At 41.3% G+C, this 20519-nt stretch overlaps 1 protein-coding gene across 1 annotated transcript in view; it reads left to right on the top strand.

Annotated features, from left to right (window-relative positions):
- LOC135972797 (general transcription factor II-I repeat domain-containing protein 2A-like) overlaps positions 1–16350 on the top strand; it is a 277263-nt gene extending 260913 nt beyond the window's left edge. The window contains exon 2 of the mRNA XM_065552380.1: positions 14044–16350. Coding sequence (XP_065408452.1) covers positions 14279–16087 — 1809 coding nt within the window. The 5' untranslated portion in view covers positions 14044–14278 and the 3' untranslated portion in view covers positions 16088–16350. The remainder of the gene's footprint in view (positions 1–14043) is intronic.
- The last annotated feature ends 4169 nt before the right edge of the window (positions 16351–20519 follow it).

The following is a 20519-nucleotide window of genomic DNA, read 5'->3' as shown; positions in this document are numbered from 1 at the left end:
CAGTATAAAAAAAAATCCTTGAATTATTAAATGAATGAGAATTGAACTCTTGGGATTACTCTGTATTTAAATGTTAAGATTTAGATTTACCTTAAAAAACATAAATTTGCATTAGCATCACATTCAAAGGGCAGCTTACAAATAGAAATATGAAAATTAATATATGCATTTGCAATGACCTTCACTTAGCACAGGCATAAAGGTTTCCTTAAATATTTTTAGAAAAATCAAAACACAGACCATATACAAATTTCTCATGGCATGAAATATAAAATGGAGAAATGCTTAAAACCAGATTTTGATTATTTTTTCCTCCCAGAAAGGTGATTTGCATCATGTTAATATACACCTCTACCCCGATATAACGCTGTCCTCGGGAGCCAAAAAATGAAACCGTATTATATCGAACTTGCTTTGATCCACCGGAGCGCGCAGCCTGCCCCAGCAGAGCATTGCTTTACCGCACTATATCCGAATTCATGTTATATCGGGTCACGTTATATCAGGATAGAGGTGTATGATGCACCACATGCTTAGAAAGGTCTTATTTTTTCTCATTCATCTGCAAGCCTAACATAGGAATCATTGTGCTATCTCTTACTATGAGCCATAAGGGCCAACTCCAAATGGTGGGCATATAAATGATCAAAAGGAGGAGTTCCTAGTTTCAGAAAAGGAAGGGTCAGCTACATAAATTTCAGTAATTCTCTGGTGTCAAGTATCAGAGGGGTAGCCGTGTTAGTCTGAATCTGTAAAAAGCAACAGAGGGTCCTGTGGCATCTTTAAGACTAACAGAAGTATTGGGAGCATAAGCTTTCGTGGGTAAGAACCTCACTTCTTCAGATCTGAAGCTTATGGTCCCAATACTTCTGTTAGTCTTAAAGATGCCACAGGACCCTCTGTTGCTTTTTAGTAATTCTCTGGACTCAAGAAAATGGTTATCAGACTTTGGTGGGGAGGAACCTCATAGTTTAACTGTTAAATACGATCTATTTCCCACTTAAGTTTGTAAGGACATGATATTTCCAAAATAATATGGCAAACAAAGTATCAGTTACCCTGAAATGCTTTCATTTTCTACTGGATGTTGCTAACAATCAAGCAAAACTGAAACAGGGCAAAGAATCTTTAACTTTCAGGGTCCGGTCTTCAGGTCTCTAAAGAACAGCATCCAAGAGAAGATATCAAGCTCATACCTAGAAAGTATGATATAGTGCAGGGGTCGGCAACTTTTCAGAAGCGGTGTGCCGAGTCTTCATTTATTCACTCTAATTTAAGGTTTTGCGTGCCAGTAATACATTTTAGCGTTTTTAGAAGGTCTTTCTATAAGTCTATAATATATAACTAAACTATTGTTTTATGTAAAGTAAATAAGGTTTTTAAAATGTTTCAGATGCTTCATTTAAAATTAAATTAAAATGCAGAGCCCCCCGGACCGGTGGCCAGGACCCGGGCAGTGTGAATGCCACTGAAAATCAGCTCGTGTGCCGACTTCGGCACACGTGCCATAGGTTGCCTACCCCTGATATAGTGTGTGTCTGATTTTCCCTTGTGTTCAGGGCTAAAATCCAGAGGCAGGAGCTTGAAAAAGCATAGAAAAATGAGTTGCACTTTCCACTGGAAATGACTTTAAAGGAGCAACCCACAGGATTTTCAAATAATGGGTAAATAGTCAATTACTCCCCGGTAAGCTTCCTCTTTGAGTAGGTCAGAGAACCACTAGGCAATTCTGATAACAGTTACAACATACCCTTTGGTGAGGAGGGATATTTCTACCCAACATGTATGATTTGCTCCCATTGAGTTAAGAGAGCTCAGAATCTCACAGGATCAGGTCCTTAATAGAATCCTCTACATGGGCAAAGACAACATGCAGTACTAAAAAGGATAAACCATTATGCTCCAGGGAATAAGCCAGCTTCATGGGGGATTAACTCTTCTGGGAAGGATTCTTTGCCCTTTTCTCTAGATCATTTAGATACTGGACACTGTGATAAACAGGATATTGGACTAGATGAGCCATAGCTCTGAGCCAATTTCTATATCTCTCTGTTAGATAGTCATTTGATAGGTGATTTTCTGTGGCCAAATATTCATTTCAGGGTAACTTGGGAACAAAGTAGAAATTTTAGTGTTCGATTTGCTTTGAAAAACAACTTTAAAAAAACTGAATTAAAGACCATTTGGACATCTAATTTAAAAGAAAAGGCTTTTTCCAAGACAGACGATGGCCTAAATCATCAGCACTAACATTGGCAAGGAGGCAGGAATAATTCTGCTGCAAGGGTCATTCATACTCATAGATCATATCATTCCTAGTTTAATACAGGCAACCAGACAGGCACATCAGAAATTTAATTTTTGTTTTTTAATTGAATGCTCTGCTGGAGGGACACCGATCCGATGTTTTGTGGGAAGGTTGTTCAAAGGGGCCGGATTGAATTTACACCTTCCCCATAACTTTTCATCACCAGCTGAGATGTCTGGATTAGGTGCATCTGTTTGAACAAACAGTGCAGGAGCGAAGGAGAAGCAAACAGCTTTCCTGATTGCATGAAACATGTATCTCCCAACATAGTCAACCTCAGACTAGCTGCTGTTAGTAAATCTGACTTTCCCCACAGGGGTGTTTAAATGCATCACATACACTAAGTAGGAGCATTTCAGGAAATCATCTCCTGGAACACCTTGAGCTTTCTACACCCGCATCCAGACACAAAAGCCATCCCAGACATTTTACCAGAACTAGTTTCATCTCCTCTCTGCAAGTCAAGCTAAAGATCAGCACAGGCTACAGTGATTTTTCCGCATAGTGGATGGGAAGCCACATGTGTTGCAGCTATGCAAGTTTAGCTAGTCTTCCAAATTCTATCTTGCAATATGGTGTCTCTGAGGCACAGTACTATGTGCTATGGGACAAAGTCTTCAGGAATCTCATAATGCATCTATACAACAATGGTTGTAAAGCATGTTCTGTGTACCCATCTAAACTAGGAAAATAGGCTAGTGTTGTCAGGGGTGGTCAGCACTAGGTTTCCTAGGTTCACAGTCACTAGTTTTGAAGAATGATTAGGCTGACATTTTCACAAAAGCCCAGTTATTTTGGGTGCCTCCATTTGTGGGTGCCCAAACTAGAGACACTGAGAGCCTAATGTTCAGAGGTGCTTAGCACCCCCATCTACAACAGAAAACCTTGGGGGGAGAGATAGCTCAGTGGTTTGAGCATTGGCCTGCTATAAACCCAGAGTTGTGAGTTCAATCCTTGAGGGGGCCACTTAGGGATCTGGGGCAAAATCAGTACTTGGTCCTGGTAGTGAAGGCAGGGGGCTGGACTCAATGACCTTTCAAGGTCCCTTCCAGTTCTAGGAGATAGGATATCTCCATTAATTTACAAGTGACTTCCACTGGAGATGGAGGAGCTCAGCATCTCTCAAAATCAGGTCTTAAGTGAACTATGCACCCAATGACTGCAGTACCCCAAACTAGAGGCCACCTATGAAAAATGTGGTTTTAGATCCTAGTTCAGATGGGGGATGGGGGAATTTAGCACAGTTGAAGACAGTACAATAGACATCTTTTTCCACCAAGTTTCCACGTAATGGTGCTGAAAACAATTCTTTTCCTGTCTATATTAGCAGCAAATTGTTTTCATTTCCAGTTGATGGGAGGCCCGGGGAGAAGTCCTTGCTGACAACGATTGTCAGGTATGGTTTATTTTAAGTACTGTAAACAGACCCTATGTGAAAGCACTACAATAGTCCCACCAAAAACACTGCAGGTGCATGGCTGCACCAACCTGCTTCAAGGACCAGTGATGTAATAAAAGTATTTCATGAAACCAATGTTCTTACAACCATTTCCTTCCTTAGTGCAGACAAGATTATAGTCAAATTCTCATTCTAGCTAGAGGTTAAAAAACTCAGGTAAGTGGTGCAATCTTACCTTGTAGGTGGCAGGAAATGTTATAAGTGTAATGTCATCTTAGAGAACTGGTCTGAAATCAATGAGATGAAATTCAGTAAAGACAAATTCAAAGTACTACACTTAAGAAGTCAAAAATCAAATGCATGATGACAAAATGGAGACTCACTGGCTAGGTGATCATACTGCTGCAAAGGATCTGGGGGTTCTAGTGGATCACATATGGAATAGGAGTCAGCAATTGCAAAAAAAAAAAAAAGCTAATATCACCAGAGGGTGTATTAACAGGAGTGCCATATGAAAGACATAGGAGGTAATTGTCCAGTTCTACACAACACTGGTGTAGCCTCTGCTGGAATACTATGTTCAGTTCTGGGCACCACGCTTTAGGAAGAATGTGGATGAACTGGAGAGAGTCCAGAGGAGAGCAACAAAAATGATAAAAGGTTTAGACAACCTGACCTATGAGAAAAGGTTAAAAAAAAACTGGACACATTTAGTCTTGAGAAAAGAAGACTGAGTGGGGGGAGGAGACACACCTGATAACAGTCTTCATATATGTTAATGGCTGTTATAAAGAGGATAGTGAACAATTGTTTCCATGTCCACCAAGATAGGACAAGAAATAATGGGCTTAATCTGCAGCAAGGGAGATTTAGGTTAGATATTAGGAAAATTTCCTAACTATAAGGGTAGTTAAGCTCTGGAAGAGGCTTTCAAGGGAGTTTGTGGAATCTCCATCACTGGAGGTTGGACAAACTGTCAGAGATGGTCTAAGTTTACCTGGTCCTGTCTCAGAGCAGGGGCTGGACTCTATGTCCTCTCAAGGGTCCTTCCAGCCCTACATTTCTATGATCTTGCTCCGGGTAAGCAAGCATGTAACATATAAGGAAAATGTAATTGGTATGGAGCGGTGTAGGATATAAATCAGAGCAGAATAACGTCAATGATAATAATACTAGCACTGCTTAGCACCTGCAGAGTGCTTTACAGCTGCACAGCACTGTACAGACTCTCTAACCCTCACAGCATCCCTGTGAGATAGATCAGACAAGCCTGACAGAGGCCCTTCATGATGGACAGTACACTGTGTGTGTGAGTGTGGGGGAAGCAAACACAGCATCCCTGTTACTGGGGGGCTTGCTCATGGGCTCCAGCATAGACCCAGACTTGGGTGATGATGGCCAGGTAGGGGGCATCATCAGGGCAGCACAGCATCCCTTCAGCAGCCTCTTCCCTCAAACCACTGATTTAGGGGTGAAGGCTCCATGTTGCATTATCAGTTCTAAACAAACAAGTCCCCCTTCCACTCTCATGAGCAGCTGAGCTCCCCTGGATAGCAATGCGGCAGCAATAAGGTCATTTAGAGATTAAATTCTGAAGGAACTAGTGTTTCCCAGCCTTTGGGGGAAGAAATTGAATTGTTTTTCAGAATGAAACAAATCTAGCTAATGTCAAATTTCCACGCAATTGGCCTAGATGAACCGTCAGGTTTTAAAGCAACTTCAATGGCACATAAATATGAGGAAAACACTCTCTCAAAAGACTGTTAAACAATAAATTATTTGTTTCAACCTAATATACCCAGCTGCAGCATGAATCATGGCACAGTATAATAATGAAATGGATGCTAGTCTCTGTTGGGGCCAAGTAACATGCCAATGGATATCACCAAGGTCAATTCATTTGGAATACACAGACACTACAGAAACAGACTAGGGCTCTTATGTTGAGGCATTCAGTGTACATGATGTCCTTTTGGGTTAATGTTTTCAATTAAAGTTCCCAAATTGGCATTTGTGGGTACTCAGCGATGTGTTGGTAGCAATGACACCTTGCAGAATTGGGCCCTTAATTAGGTTTTAATAAGATGTTTATTGTAACGGCAGAAGTCTCATTACCATGACATGTCCTTACGTGAATGCAGACTGTGCTGAGAATGCCAATCAACCTTACAAGTCTTTCTAAACAGTGCATATAACTAGAATTGAGTAAAGGCAGCAGTGATTTGGAAGCAGATATTTTTAAATGGGAAAGCAACTTCATATCCAAAGCTGAAACTTCAAGCACTTTATAATCATTCCATTTTAAAATGCCTTCATTAAAAAAGAAAAACAGTGACAGTAAGTGGAATCTGGCTGTTCAGAATAAATCCCCTACCAAAAATGTAAACAAACAGAGGGAGAAAGAGAAGAACCCACAGTAAGCACTATATGAGATTCAGGATACGGTCACTGGTGTTAGGAAGCAAAGATGGGATTTGGTGCAATCAATCAAATAGCAGTCATATACATAGGCAGGCCAATCTCTAGGCAGAACTTCGTGTGGTGTTCTTATACAGTTATGATGTTTGGTGTGGCTATGTCACATTTCCCTGGAAAGCCAGTATCCTCCCTAGGCTGTCATTTCCCATTTTGTAGTTGTGCAATTGATTTTTCCTTCCAAAGTGCATTTGTCTTTATTGAATTTCATCCTTTTTATTTCAGACCATTTCTCCAGTTTGTCAAGTTTATTTTGAATTCTAATCCTATTCTCAAAGTGCTTGCAACCCTCCCAGCTTGGTTTCAACCTCTCCTTCCTTCAAGCCTCTCCTTAAGTATGCATCTCTTCCAACGGGTCTGGAAGTCCTAGTCCTCCACATGTTATGTCCTAAATATTTAAGGTTGATTTATGAATTCATTAAAAAGTCTAAGCCAAAAACACAGAACCAACAAGACACACACCAGTTCCACCATTCTGTTAGTTTGTGGGCTAATGTCACATACCGTCAGCTGTACATAGTGTATATAGAACCTAATCCTATTTAAGTGAACTACAAAACTCCCATTGATGTTTGACCCTTACTGGCTTTTGGGGAAAAGGTGTAACTCTATATTTGTCCATAAAGCACCTAGTACACTCTGTGCATGGAAAACATAATAAATAATAGTAATAATAAAAAAACCTACTGCTGGGCATGGCTCTACGCAGTTCCCTACACTTACAGCTCATAGAAAAAAGCAACTTTCTTTTTCATTTAATCTTATTAAACTTCCTTTTAAAAATTGTTAAAGGCTGTGCAGTGTCTAGAGTAGATTGTGACAATCTTTGACAGAGCTTCCATATTCTCAGAAGCTTTATTTCCACTTCATTAAACTATTTTCCAACAGGCTAAGACTAGGACAAAATGTCTTGCTTTCAGCAAAGTGAATTAGACAGACAACAAGACTAAGGGCCTAATCTATACCCCAGTGAAGTCAAAGTCTTTCTACTGGATCACATTCTTAGCACATCTTCTGAAGATCCAGGCAATTATGAGGTAATGGGATCTTTTGGAAATACATTTCAGATTGACTGACAGCATGGCACGTGCTAATAGCCTCACTGCTTCCTTTTAAATTAATCAAGTAAATTGAAAGTTTTCTTGAGAGGAAAATAATGCATTGAGTAGGCCTAGCTACACTTTTCCATTGAAACTGTTTCTCAAAGGAAAATTGGGTTTTCAACAAACCTACATTTTTTGCTGAAAGCATTTGCTTTCTGCAGAAATTTTTGACTTTTTATTGACAGTACAGAAACCTGAAAACAAAAAATTTCTGTCCCCAAACCAAGAAGTTTCAGTTTCAGGCAAACAAAACAAACAAACCCATTTTTCAACAAGAAGTTGATATTTTCCACAGGGGAAAAAAAATAAATCTGACCAGCTCTTGCACCAAGGAGCTCATAACAGTAGCTTTTAAACAAGAAAATATTGTCTTCCTGCAACCCAAAGTAATCATATATATAAAGGGCTAATCACAAAATCATTCTGGTAGGTAAATACTTGCTGTCCGAATCCTTATATGAGAAACATTTCATTTCAACAATAAAACAAACAACCTTGAACAGAGGGTGACCAACAGCATCATTTTCTTGAAATATTTTATACCAAGACAATAATTGTCACAGACCACATTTCCAAAGAGGCCTTGGAGACGCCGCAGACAATTACACACGGTATCAATCATAATAGATATCACTGAACATTGTTGTTATGCAAATCTGTTTTTTTTAAAAACCCATCTAATACAGTCTTGACAGTTACTGTTTAATAAATAGAGAGAGCTGTTTGGCATTTTCCTTTACAGTGATTTAATGCAAACAACAGTGGGGAAAAATTCAGAGGGGAGATAAGGATTATTTGGTGGAAGAAAAAACCAAACAGAAAACCAAATGCTCCAAAATGTTATTTTATAGGGTTTACACTGTAATGATTTTGCATAGTTCTTGGATGGATAGCTGGATCGCTCTGCAGCAGAAACCAAAGATTACCATTTCTAGGGTCCATTCTTATCCTAAAACTTTCGATGATTTGGATAGATATTGCTAACCCGTGTAGCTCAGATTAAAGTTTAACTTCATCTTGTGACTCCCTAATATGAAATTAAACAAAAGGTAACGGAAAATAGGTTAAAGACATAGTCACATTGCATCACGTAGACGAGGAACTGTTTAAAATGTATAACAATGGAGAGATAAATATAGATGGATAGCATTGTCAGGAGAAAGAAAGAAACTAAAATTCAGTGGTGAATTCAACAGATACAAGGAACAAATGCATTAGGTAGTTTGGCCATCCTTATTTAAATTATAATTCTGGGGGGTACCGAAACCCAGCAATGAGGAGGATCATGGAAAGATTTTAAAGGAAACTGAATGTCAAGGCCTGTGTTTTGTAAACTGGCAGAGGTATTAATAATTTAAAACATTATTAAAGCTAATGTTAAAATTATATGGTACATAGGTTAAGAAAAGAGTGTCTGTACATCTGGGTATAGTGCTTAAATTATCCAGAAGTACAAAGGTTGGTTTAAAAGTCATACAAAACATATAGTACATAATCCGCAATAACCCAAAGTCAGATTAATAAATTTAATGATACAGTCTAGTTATTAGCATCCAAATCTTCAGGTACATCACTCATGAAAAAGTTATAGAGAGAGTTGATTGTGAAAAGCAAATACAGCCACGAATGAAGATTGTCCTTCATACTACTATTAAATTACTTCTAGGGATGCAAAACAAACTGCACACTACGGTATTTTTCTCTTGCCTTTTCAGCCTCTTAGTCCATGTGTTGGGGAATTAAAGTTAGAAGCATTTTGTTTAAAACAAAAGTAATGAACGATGACCCAAACAAATTTTGTAAATGGAAACTTTGTACCTTTCTTAATCAGAACAACAGTTATTTTTCCTTCTTTGAAAGGAAGTGGTTTAGTAGAAAGGACCTCTCAATGTTCAAAGTGCTTGCTTAAACACAGCTTGTTGTTGCTACAGACTGCAACTAGATGAGTCCGATGACTGACAATTGGATAAGCAGCCTTCTGCTTCCAAGACATCACTTTGAATTGACCTACATCAATCTGATATAAATATCATTATTAACAGACAACTTCAATAACTTCTGACAACATTTGAGAGGTAGCAAGGTCCATAGGTCTGGGCATCAGGATAGTCAAGTTGTTCTGCCTTGAACTCCCTCTGGGTTATCTTGGGCAAGCGACTAAACTTATAGACAGTTTCATTGTCTATAGAATAGGGGCAATTATACTTGTCCATCTCTTTTCAACAGAGAAAAAGATAGTCTGGTGAATTATTTTATTATTGCTCATGCCCCTCCCCCCCAAAAACCACAGCCAACCACAAACCATTTCAGGTGGCACTAACTAGCATCCTTCATCTTGTTGGCAGCCTCAGCAGGACAGTGTGTGATTGGGTGGTAGGGGATGGAGAAGTGGAACCAATGCCTGATTAGAGGAGTAGCAGTGTTAGTCTGGATCTGTAAAAAGCGACAGAGAGTCCTGTGGTACCTTTAAGACTAACAGATGTATTGGAGCATACGCTTTCGTGGGTGAATGCCCACTTCCTCGGATGCATCCGACGAAGTGGGCATTCACCCACGAAAGCGTATGCTCCAATACATCTGTTAGTCTTAAAGGTGCCACAGGACTCTCTGTTGCTTAATGCCAGATTAGATATTTTCCATGATATTATTCTTAAAGCTCCAAAAGTATATGCACACCAAAATCTCTGCTTTGCTCACCTGTCCAGTGATAGAGGAAATTAGAGGAATGTACTTTCTTGAAATGGGAACTGCAACTGCCTGGAGAAATAAAACAAAGGTTCTCTGGCTTCATGACGTTTCTGTAGCTTGTGTGTTATTACTATAAACAATGGCTTTTGTGTGTCTTCTCAACCCTACTGAGCTGTTCTTCCTTATGCAGGGGAGAAATGCCCCAGCCCAGATCCTCCTCAGCTTGTGCACATTGGTGCTTCTCCATGGATGATCAGAGCTATGCTGATTTATACCAGCTGATATTCTGTCCACTCCCCTCACATCAAATTGGGCTCAGGTGAGACTTATGATTTGGCCAGGCCTCCAAGCTGATCAAGGCGAAGATCAGGTGATGAGATGCCTCTGACACTGGTGCTGTTGCTGGATGTCAGACGTTTTAAGGACTTGGGAAGGGAAGTTAGCTGTAAATCCCTTCTCCTTCCAGTCCTGCTGTTGGAGGGGAGACTAAATTGGCCCACAAATTGATTGTCTATGTGTCGCCTCAAGCACTTGTGTTGCTAACGCTAACGAACTGACTTAGCTGTGCTAAATCTGACAGCACTGGCAGCATGTTGTGTATTTAACATAGAAACTTAATTGTCTGAATTAGAGGATATCTTGTTAACCTGCTAGGTTGTGCAGAACACTCAGGAAACATCAGCCATTTGTTCATAACCCTTGTGCTGTGGAGTGACTAATTTCTATTGCATTGAAAAGATGTTGAGCTGGGGGGAGGAGAGAGGCCCAGTGGTGATGTCATTGACCCTCAGTTATACTTTCTCTCCAGGTGCTAAAAAGATCCTTGCTGTGACATGGGCATTAGGCAGCCCCCATTGTGCACATGCCTGAGGAGTCTCTGGGAGATTGGATTCTTCTTGATGGGCCATCAATACATGTCTGGGTGGTCCTGATGTAAATCTGTCTTGTCAGTGTTTGTTGCTCTTTTGTTGCCACTGAAAGGTTAGTGTGGGCGTTTACCACTTCCCACATATTTCAGTAACAAATATATAGTAATACTTCATAACTTTGCATACAATTCAACAAGATAGTAATGTTCAACAAATCAAGACTTTTTAAATGATACCTCATAAGGCATACTTTGTAAAAAAAAAAAAACATATCAATCATATCAGTGGTGAATGTGAGGGCTCCAGGGTGCTATTTTGAGGTACAGGGTGTCACACCTTTGTAGACTTCAGCTCTTAGAAGGAGACACTTGAGAAAATTTCATTCCACCTAGTTGCAGGTACACATACAAATGTTTAACAGTTAGGGTAATTAATTATGGGAACAACTTACCCATGGATTCCCCATCACTGGCAATTTTAAAAACATGACTGGACATTTTTCAAAAAGATAGGCTCTATTTCAAACAGGAATTAATTCAGTGAAGTTCTATAGCTTTTGTTATACAGGAGGTCAGACTAGATGACCACAATGGTCCCTTTTGGCCTTTTAATCTACGAATATATGAAAATATCCAGTACATTACAGTTGATACTAATTAATTAGTATCCCTGAATTATGTAAATATTTACACAGGTGCTTCATTTAAGCACTGTGAGAAGTCCTATTGACTGTATAATGTGCAAAGTTAAGGGAATTTTCACAAGATCAAGGTCTTACTGTTTGTTTTGTTCTGGAAGATCTGAGCACAGTTATCATACACAGGATTGTCATAAAACTGATCTATATGTGAAGGGGAAAAAAACATCTACTTTTTCCAAAGTGATATCTATTACAGGGAGGAATTATCATACATGCAAATTTTTGTAACACAGTTCATCATAAAATTGCATTACTCTATTGTTAATTTTATTTTGACGCTAGTGAGGTATTTTGCCTTTTGTAGTTTAATGAATTTATACTGAGTAAGATTTGATTTTCAAAGAAGGAATGGATAATTTGACCAGGATAAAATATCTCCCTCCCCTTTATGTTAAGAAGACCAGAAAATTAGATTTAAATTTATCATCAGAGAAGAGGCTTTTTGTAAAAGCTATAAAGTTCTAAGTCGAGAAGCCTTTGGGTGTCATGGGAATGTTCTATTATTAACAAATTCTCATATAATGGTGCTAACACAATCAGTTTGCAATTTGGAGATGGTAATTTGAACAATTGGCATAGTCATTACTTAACTGCATCTCAAGTTACCCACAGAACATTCAGATTCTCAAGCAAATGCACAGCAGAGGATGAGCAAAGATCAGAGAGAAATCGTTGATGCCGTGTTGAAATTAAGTAAATTGCAAAGTGGGATAAAACCCATATTAGGAGGCCCAGCTGTATCTAACCCTATGTCCATTTTTGTTAGAATACCTACCATCTGGTGTAACCTGGTACAGTTTTAAGGCCAAAAAAATTGATCAGAGGTAATTTTCTGAGCTAGGATGAATTTATCTCCATCTGAGATAATCTAGCAGGCTACAGAGAAGGAGGATGGTCCAGTGGTTAGAGCATTAGACTCTAGAGACCTTGGTTCGAGTCCATGCTTCCTGTGGCCCCTGGGCAAGTCTCTTGGCTTTAGCTTCCCATTGTGTACAATAGAGACAATTTTACATCCCTACCTTGTGAGGGGTGTTGTGAGGGTAAATAAAGATCAAAGATTGTGTAGTGCTCAGATAATCCAGGAATGGGGGCCATATAAGTACCTAAGATGGATAGAACAACCCCAGAGACAGAAATACTCTCCCTTATCCCTTCAATTTAAAACCATAAGAAGCAGATTTGGTATAAAGTGCCAAGCTCTCCAATGTGTCTCATTTCAATGGACATCACTCAGTACCAAATGATTTGTGTCCCCCCCCTCACATCATGGTAAAAATCAGATATAAAGAATCACAAATCTAAGGTTATAGAAAGTTATTTACACTGAAGGGATAATCCAGCAGCATTTTAAGTTTAATTCTTCGAATAATTTTTTGTCTTTTTTTTCCCCATTCCTTCTCACATGATGAGCTCCACATTTGGGCACTGGCAGGTAGGGAAACAGGAATTACACAATTTCTCATTTCATTTTCCTGGGACATTTTACAGCTAAGTTGATCCTCCCACCCAGTTTTTTGTTCTCAACACTAGTACCTGTCATCTCTTGGCAAGAAGAAAAAAACAAAACATTCTCTATATTCATATCAATGGAAATATAAATTATATAGATTGTGGCCCAAACTTTCATATTTTAAGTTGATTTCCAAATTCCTCCTTTAGACACTCAGACTGAAACCTAGATGCATACAAAGAGGCTATTAGGGTCCTGATTCTGGGTTCTAAGCGCTGGTTTGAGCATCTGAATGAAGGATTTGGATGTCCTATTAAAGTGCACACATTTAATACTGGGCTTGTGATTAAAAGGAAAGAACTTAAATATTGGGCTTGTGATTTAAAAAAGGGGGGGGGGGGAAGAAGGAGGATCTGGGGAACTACAGGCTAGTCAGCCTCACCTCAGTCTCTGGAAAAATCATGGAGCAGGTCCTCAAGGAATCAATTCTGAAGCACTTAGAGGAGAGGAAAGTGATCAGGAACAGTCAGCATGGATTCACCAAGGGCAAGTCATGCCTGACTAACCTAATTGCCTTCTATGACAAGATAACTGGCTCTGTGGATGAGGGGAAAGCAGTGGACATGTTATTCCTTGACTTTAGCAAAGCTTTTGATACGGTCTCCCACAGTATTCTTGCCAGCAAGTTAAAGTAGTATGGGCTGGATGAATGGACTATAAGCAGGGCCGGCGCAACCCATTAGGCGACCTAGGTGGTTGCCTAGGGCACTACAATTTGGGGGGCAGCGACCGCGGTGGTATTTCGGCAGCTGGACCTTCCGCCGCCTCTGTAGGGGGTGGCATTTCGGGGCGGGACCTTCCGCCGCCTACGGTGGCAGAAAAGCTGGCGGCACTCCTGACTATAAGGTGGATAGAAAGCTGGCTAGATCGTCGGGCTCAACGGGTAGTGATCAATGGCTCCATGTCTAGTTGGCAGCCGGTATCAAGCAGAGTGCCCCAAGGGTCGGTCCTGGGGTCAGTGTTGTTCAATATCTTCATTAATGATCTGGAGCACATGTGTCAAACTCAAGGCCCGCGGGCCACATCCGGCCCGCCATACAACTATATCCGGCCCGCGAAATCATTTTATATATCTGTTTTTAATGGCCCTGTGATATGACGCCCCAATAACACACACTACAAATCCCATGATGCAGTGCAATTGCCGCCAACGGCAAGCCGCGGTTCAAGTTCGCGGTCTGTTGATGTATACAACGCTAATATCAAATCAAAGCTAGACCCCAACAATGGCCAAGAGAAAACTTGATTCTGAAAACCGAGGCTTTCAAAGCCGGTGGGAGAATGAGTATATGTTTACTGAAATTGCAGGTAAACCAGTGTGTCTCCTTTGCGGGAGTAATATCGCTGTAATGAAGGAGTATAACCTAAGACGGCACTACGAGACGAAACATGAGAACAAATTCAAAAACCTGAGCGCAGGACAGAAGCTACAAAAGGTAGAGGAGTTGAAGAAGAATTTGACATCCCAGCAGACGTTTTTCACCAAAGCAAAATCACAAAGTGAAGCTGCTGTGAAAGCAAGTTTCATTGTGGCCGAAGAGATCGCCAAATCAGGACGGCCGTTTACCGAGGGGGAATTCGTAAAGAATTGTATGATGAAAGTGTGCGACGTCCTTTGTCCAGATAAAACGCGAGCGTTTGCAAATGTAAGCCTCAGCAGAAACACTGTTGCTAATCGGGTTTGTGAGATGGCGACTGATTTGAAAACACAGTTGATTGAAAGAGCAAAAGATTTTGTTGCATACTCCCTTGCCGTGGATGAAACTACTGACGCGACTGACACTGCACAGCTGGCGATATTTATCCGTGGTGTGGATTCCAATTTGTGCGTAACAGAGGAAATACTGGACATTAAATCGATGCACGGGACAACGAAAGGAGAAGACATCTTTGGAAATGTATTTCAAAGTGTAACCGACATGAAACTGCCGTGGGAAAAACTCGTTGGACTTACAACAGATGGCGCACCTGCTATGTGTGGTGAAAAAAATGGACTGGTGGGAAGGATGCGCTCAAAGATGCGGGAGGAGAACTGTGCCGGTGAGTTGACAGTGTATCACTGCATCATACACCAGGAATCGCTGAGTGCTAAAGTCCTAAAAATGGATCATGTGATGAACACTGTAACACAAACCGTCAACTTTATCAGAGCCCACGGTTTAAATCACCGCCAATTCCAGTCTTTTCTGCGGGAAATAGATAGCGAGTTTGGCGATATGCCATATCATACGGAGGTCCGGTGGCTAAGTCGGGGAAAAGTTCTCAAAAGACACTTTGAGCTGCGAGAGGAAATCTGCCAGTTCATGGACAGTAAGGGGAAAGACTGCACAGTTCTGCGGGATGAAAAGTGGAAATGTGAGTTGGCGTTCCTGGCTGACATAACGTCGCATCTTAGCGCTTTAAACCTTCAACTCCAGGGACGGGAGCACATAATAACCGATATGCATGATGCAGTGAAGGCATTTCAAGTGAAGCTGCGCTTATGGGAGACACAAATGCACCAATGCAACTTGTCTCACTTTCCCTGTTGCCAAGTAATACGGAACCAAGAAAGTGCCACAGTTTTCCCAAATGCCACCTTTGCTGAAAAACTCAGCGCGCTGCGCACTGAGTTCGCACGGCGCTTCAGTGACTTTGAGGCACAGAAAAGTAACTTCGAGCTGCTTCGCAACCCATTTGCAGTCGATGTGGAAACCGCACCTGTAGAAATGCAGATGGAGCTGATAGAACTGCAATGTAACGGGACACTGAAGGCAAAGTACGACACTGCGGGGCCAGCACAGTTCACTCGCTTCATTCCTGAAGCGATGCCGCAGCTCCGCCAACATGCGGCTCGAATCCTGTCCATGTTTGGCAGCACATATCTGTGCGAGCAGCTGTTCTCTGTGATGAAAATTAACAAAACGTCACACAGGAGTCGCCTCACTGATGAACACCTGCAATCGATCCTGAGAATCTTCACAACACAGAACCTAACCCCAAACATAAACGAACTTGTTGCAAAGAAAAGACTCCAAGTATCAGGCTCTGACTAAATAGGACAAGAAAATGGAATGTTATGATTTGTTATGATTATACTTTTGCTTTAAATTCAATTTTTTATTTATATTTTCAGATTTTTTAATATTCCAGCATGTACAGATTTTGAATGTATTGTATTGACAGGATATTTTTTTATGAAGAGCAAAATATTTTAAGTTGAAATGTATTTATTTTGGAATGATATCCTGTATTTTGGTTCATATTAATGGTTAAAAAACATAAATATTTAGTCTGTTAAATAAATGGTTATACTGTTCGGCCCGCGAGTTTTGAGTTTTGGCCCCCTGTGCAATTGAGTTTGACACCCCTGATCTGGAGGATGGCGTGGATTGCACCCTCAGCAAGTTTGCAGATGACACTAAACTGGGAGGAGGAGTAGATACACTAGAGGGTAGGAATAGCATAAAGAGGGACCTAGACAAATTAGAGGATTTGGGCCAAAAGAAATCTGATGAGGTTCAACAAGGACAAGTGCGAAGTCCCGCACTAAGGACGGAAGAATCCCATGCACTGCTACAGACTAAGGACCGAGTGGCTAGGCAGCAGTTCTGCAGAAAAGGACCTAGGGGTTACAGTGGACGAGAAGCTGGATATGAGTCAACAGTGTGCCTTTGTTGACAAGAAGGCTAATGGCATTTTGGGCTGTATAAGTAGGGGCATTGCCAGCAGATTGAGGAGAATGATCATTCTCCTCTATTCGACATTGGTGAGGCCTCATCTGGAGTACTGTGTCCAGTTTTGGGCCCCACACGTCAAGGTTGTGGCAAAATTGGAAAGAGTCCAGCGGAGGGCAATAAAAATGATTAGGGAGCTGGAACACATGACTTATGAGGAGAGGCTGAGGGAACTGGGATTGTTTAGTCTGCAAAAGAGAAGAATGAGGGGGGATTTGATAGCTTCTTTCAACTACCTGAAAGGGGGTTCCAAAGAGGATGGATCTAGACTGTTCTCCGTGGTACCAGATGACAGAACAAGGAGTAATGGTCTCAAGTTGCAGTCGGGGAGGTTTAGGTTGGATATTAGGAAAATCTTTTTCACTAGGAGGGTGGTGAAGCACTGGAATGGGTAACTTAGAAAGGCGGTGGAATCTCCTTCATTAGAGGTTTTTAAGGTAAGGCTTGACAAAGCCCTGGCTGGGATGATTTAGTTGGGGATTGGTCCTGCTTTGAGCTGACCTCCTGAGGTCCCTTCCAACCCTGATATTCTATGATTCTATGAACTTCAAACAGCCACTCACTTTAGAAAAACCTATAAACAGCTATGCTTTTAACACCTCATCAAAGCTTGATTACAATCTATAGCAGTGGTTCCCAAACTTTAACAGCCCGCGAACCCCTTTCACTAAATTGTGAAATCTCGTGAACCCTCTCCTAAAAATGAATATTTTCAGGGATTTAAGTTTAAATTTCCTCAGTGTGATGGATGCCCCAACTGCTGGGCCCCGGAATCTATGAACCTCTGAAAAATATTTTTAATTGAAACTTTTTTTAACGAACATAGAAAAACCAGAAACCAAAAATGTTTCTGTAAAATGTTTTTTTGGCTTTTGTTTAAAAAAAAATGGTTTTGAATAAAAAATAAATTCATTTTTGGTTTTCAAAAATCAGAAAATGTTTCATGAAAACAGTTTTTGAAAATGGACCATTTTTCCGTTTCAGTTTTTTGTAAATTTTTCTTGGGGAATTTTGAAAAATGTGAAAAAAAATTCAAAACTTTCTGTGAAAAATGCTTGGTATTTTTCACCCACCTCTCGTTTTGGGTGAGGTTGTGGCTGGTGGTAACAAGGAGGGCCGTGGTTCTGGCTTTAGATGAGATTTGGCAAATTCCTGGGGCTCGGGCTGGGGTTCGGGCTGCCGGCGCCCCCGCTGACAGGGGCAGGGCTCGGGCTGCCAGCCCCTACTGCCCGGCCCCGCTCTCCCTGGGGCTCGGGCTGCCAGCCCCGCGTGGAGTGCTGGGGTTCGGGCTACCGGCTCCCCTGCTGACGATGGCAGGGCTCGGGCTGCCGGCCCCAACTGCCCAGGGGTTCGTGAACCCCAATTTGGGAAACACTGGTCTATAGGTATGACACAGGGAACAAAAATTTGATAATAGAGGGTTCGTCAAGCTAGCAAAAAAGGTATGACAAGATCCAATGGCTGGAAGTTGAAGCTAGACAAATTCAGACTAAACACGTGTGCCCTATTTTTAATCAAGAGTAAATAACCATTGGAAGAACTAACCAAGGGCCATGGTGGATTCTTCATCAATGGGAATTTTTAAATTAAGTTTAGTTGTTTTTCTAAAAGAAATGCTGTAGTTCCAACAGGAATTGACTCAGGGAAGTCTTAAGGGGAGAGGTCAAACTAGATGATCACAATAGTCCCTTCTGGCCTTATAATCTATGAAAAAGGCATCAGATTTGTGGAAAAGCATGACTGCCTCCCCCTACATACAAGCACAGTCGGGTGAGTATTTAAATAGCTGTTTGGTGTGCTTAACCTTGTGGTTTCTGCTAACTAAAACAAGAGAAGCCAAGTTTTTCAGGTTGTGTGAATCTGAGGTTTTCGCTAATAATGAAAGAATTGTTAAAAGCATTATCTGGTTTAAAGCATGTCACTCTCTGTATTCTCCAATATTATGACAGGTCTAGCATGCCCCAGCAGTCACTTGCACAGGTTTCAGTGCTACATTATGTTCCTATATTAGATAAGACTTAACTTTGTGCTATTCCCACGTTGCCAGTCAATCCAAACAGCAAGTCACCAGCTTCGACTACGCTTTCCCTAACAATAGACAGCTCTGTTGTCTGAGAAGGAAATCAATACACCATGGAATCGCGGTTCCTCACAGGATTTGGGCTGAAATAGCAAACAGCACCAATAAACTAATTGTGCATTTATTCCTCTGCAAGACAGCACTTGTCGAGCCACAACAAATAGGCCACAAGCCCCTAGCAATCAAACGTACTGTGTATCCTGCAGATACAGCACATTGACTGTTTATATTGCCAAATGATTAATTTTCATTTCAACTTATTGATGTCATCATTTTTCACGAGCTAAAACCCAAGCACAACGTTAAGTCACATTTATTATGCTCAAACTGAGCTTGTTTATCACTTCATGAAGCAAGCTTTCATTTGGAAAAAATCAGGATTAATTGCAATGGTTAGAGAGACACGGAACCTGGCCAGGTGCTGGAGAAGTCTCACACAACAGTGCCAATGCATTTCAATTCTAACTTACTACTCACCTGCTGTTTGATTGCTTGGCACCGGTTGAACAGAGGTGGCCAGGTGCTTAGGATAAAGTCGTCTTACACAACCTAACCCTCATGGATCCCTGAGGGACACACTATCATTTAAATGGAAACATCATTTTCAGGCTTCTTATAGCCTATGACCAACACCTCAGCTGGAGTACCTCAGAATAGTTCCCCTGACTTCACTGGAGCACTGCCAATATAAACTAGCTGAAGCTATGTTGCTATAGCTTTTATTTCTTTGCAGTTGTTTTCTGATGGCAATTGTTATTCTATTTTCTGCCAGCCTTTTTGAGAGGTTTGGTTGTTAATCAGCCAAAGTGCCAATCCCTCCTGTACCTGCTCCTGCACTAAAAAAATGTTCTTGTTATCATCCAGTAGCCTGTGTTAATTGTGCTTGATGAAAACACATTAAGTCTTAAGTATAGGGCAGCAAAGTGATGATAGAGTCAAAGTGGTCTAACTTCTCCATGCTACAAGCCATTTGGGAAATAAGGGGTGCACTTCGCACTAATCTGGGAAATCAACTGCCTGCAACGAGCTTTGAGTTAAGCACGTGCACCTACGCAAAGCCCAAGTAAATTAGCTTTGTGCTGGGAACTGTGCATGGGATGAAATTCACCTGGAGGGCCAGGCAAGGAAGTGATCCCTTTTCATGGCTATTGGCTCAGTGACGTAATGGACTTAGCAGCCAGGGCCGCCCAGAGGGGGAGGGGGCAAGTGGGGCAATTTGCCCCAAGCCCCGGGCCCCGCAGGGGCCCCCACAAAAATATAGTATTCTATAGTATTGCAACTTCTTTTTATGGAAGGGGCCCCCAAAATTGCTTTGCCCCAGGCCCCCTGAATCCTCTGGGCCGCCCTGTTAGCAGCTGTGCCCAATGCCCGGCCTGTCCCTAAAGTCCTCTCTAGGGAGGGTTGTGTGCACTTGGCATGGGCTACCAAGTCTTCTTGTGTCCCTGCTTAACAATCAATCACTCCAGTCCCCCATGGATCCACAGCCCCCAAGGTGATGGGGGAATTTCATCCTTTGTGGACATCAGAGCTGCTATCTGGTACCTGTGACTGTACACACGGCAGTTTGGGCAACTAGTTCTCTACTTCCATGTCCTCTTATTTCAATTGGCTGACCAAGCATGGAGGAAAGGTTCATGTGACTGTAATCATTACAGCTAACAAAATAGCAGA

Source organism: Chrysemys picta, chromosome 7, assembly GCF_011386835.1.
Source record: "Chrysemys picta bellii isolate R12L10 chromosome 7, ASM1138683v2, whole genome shotgun sequence".
NCBI lineage: Eukaryota > Metazoa > Chordata > Testudines > Emydidae > Chrysemys > Chrysemys picta.
The sequence above is the reverse complement of the archived record's forward strand: the minus strand, read 5'-3'. Positions and strand labels throughout refer to the sequence as shown.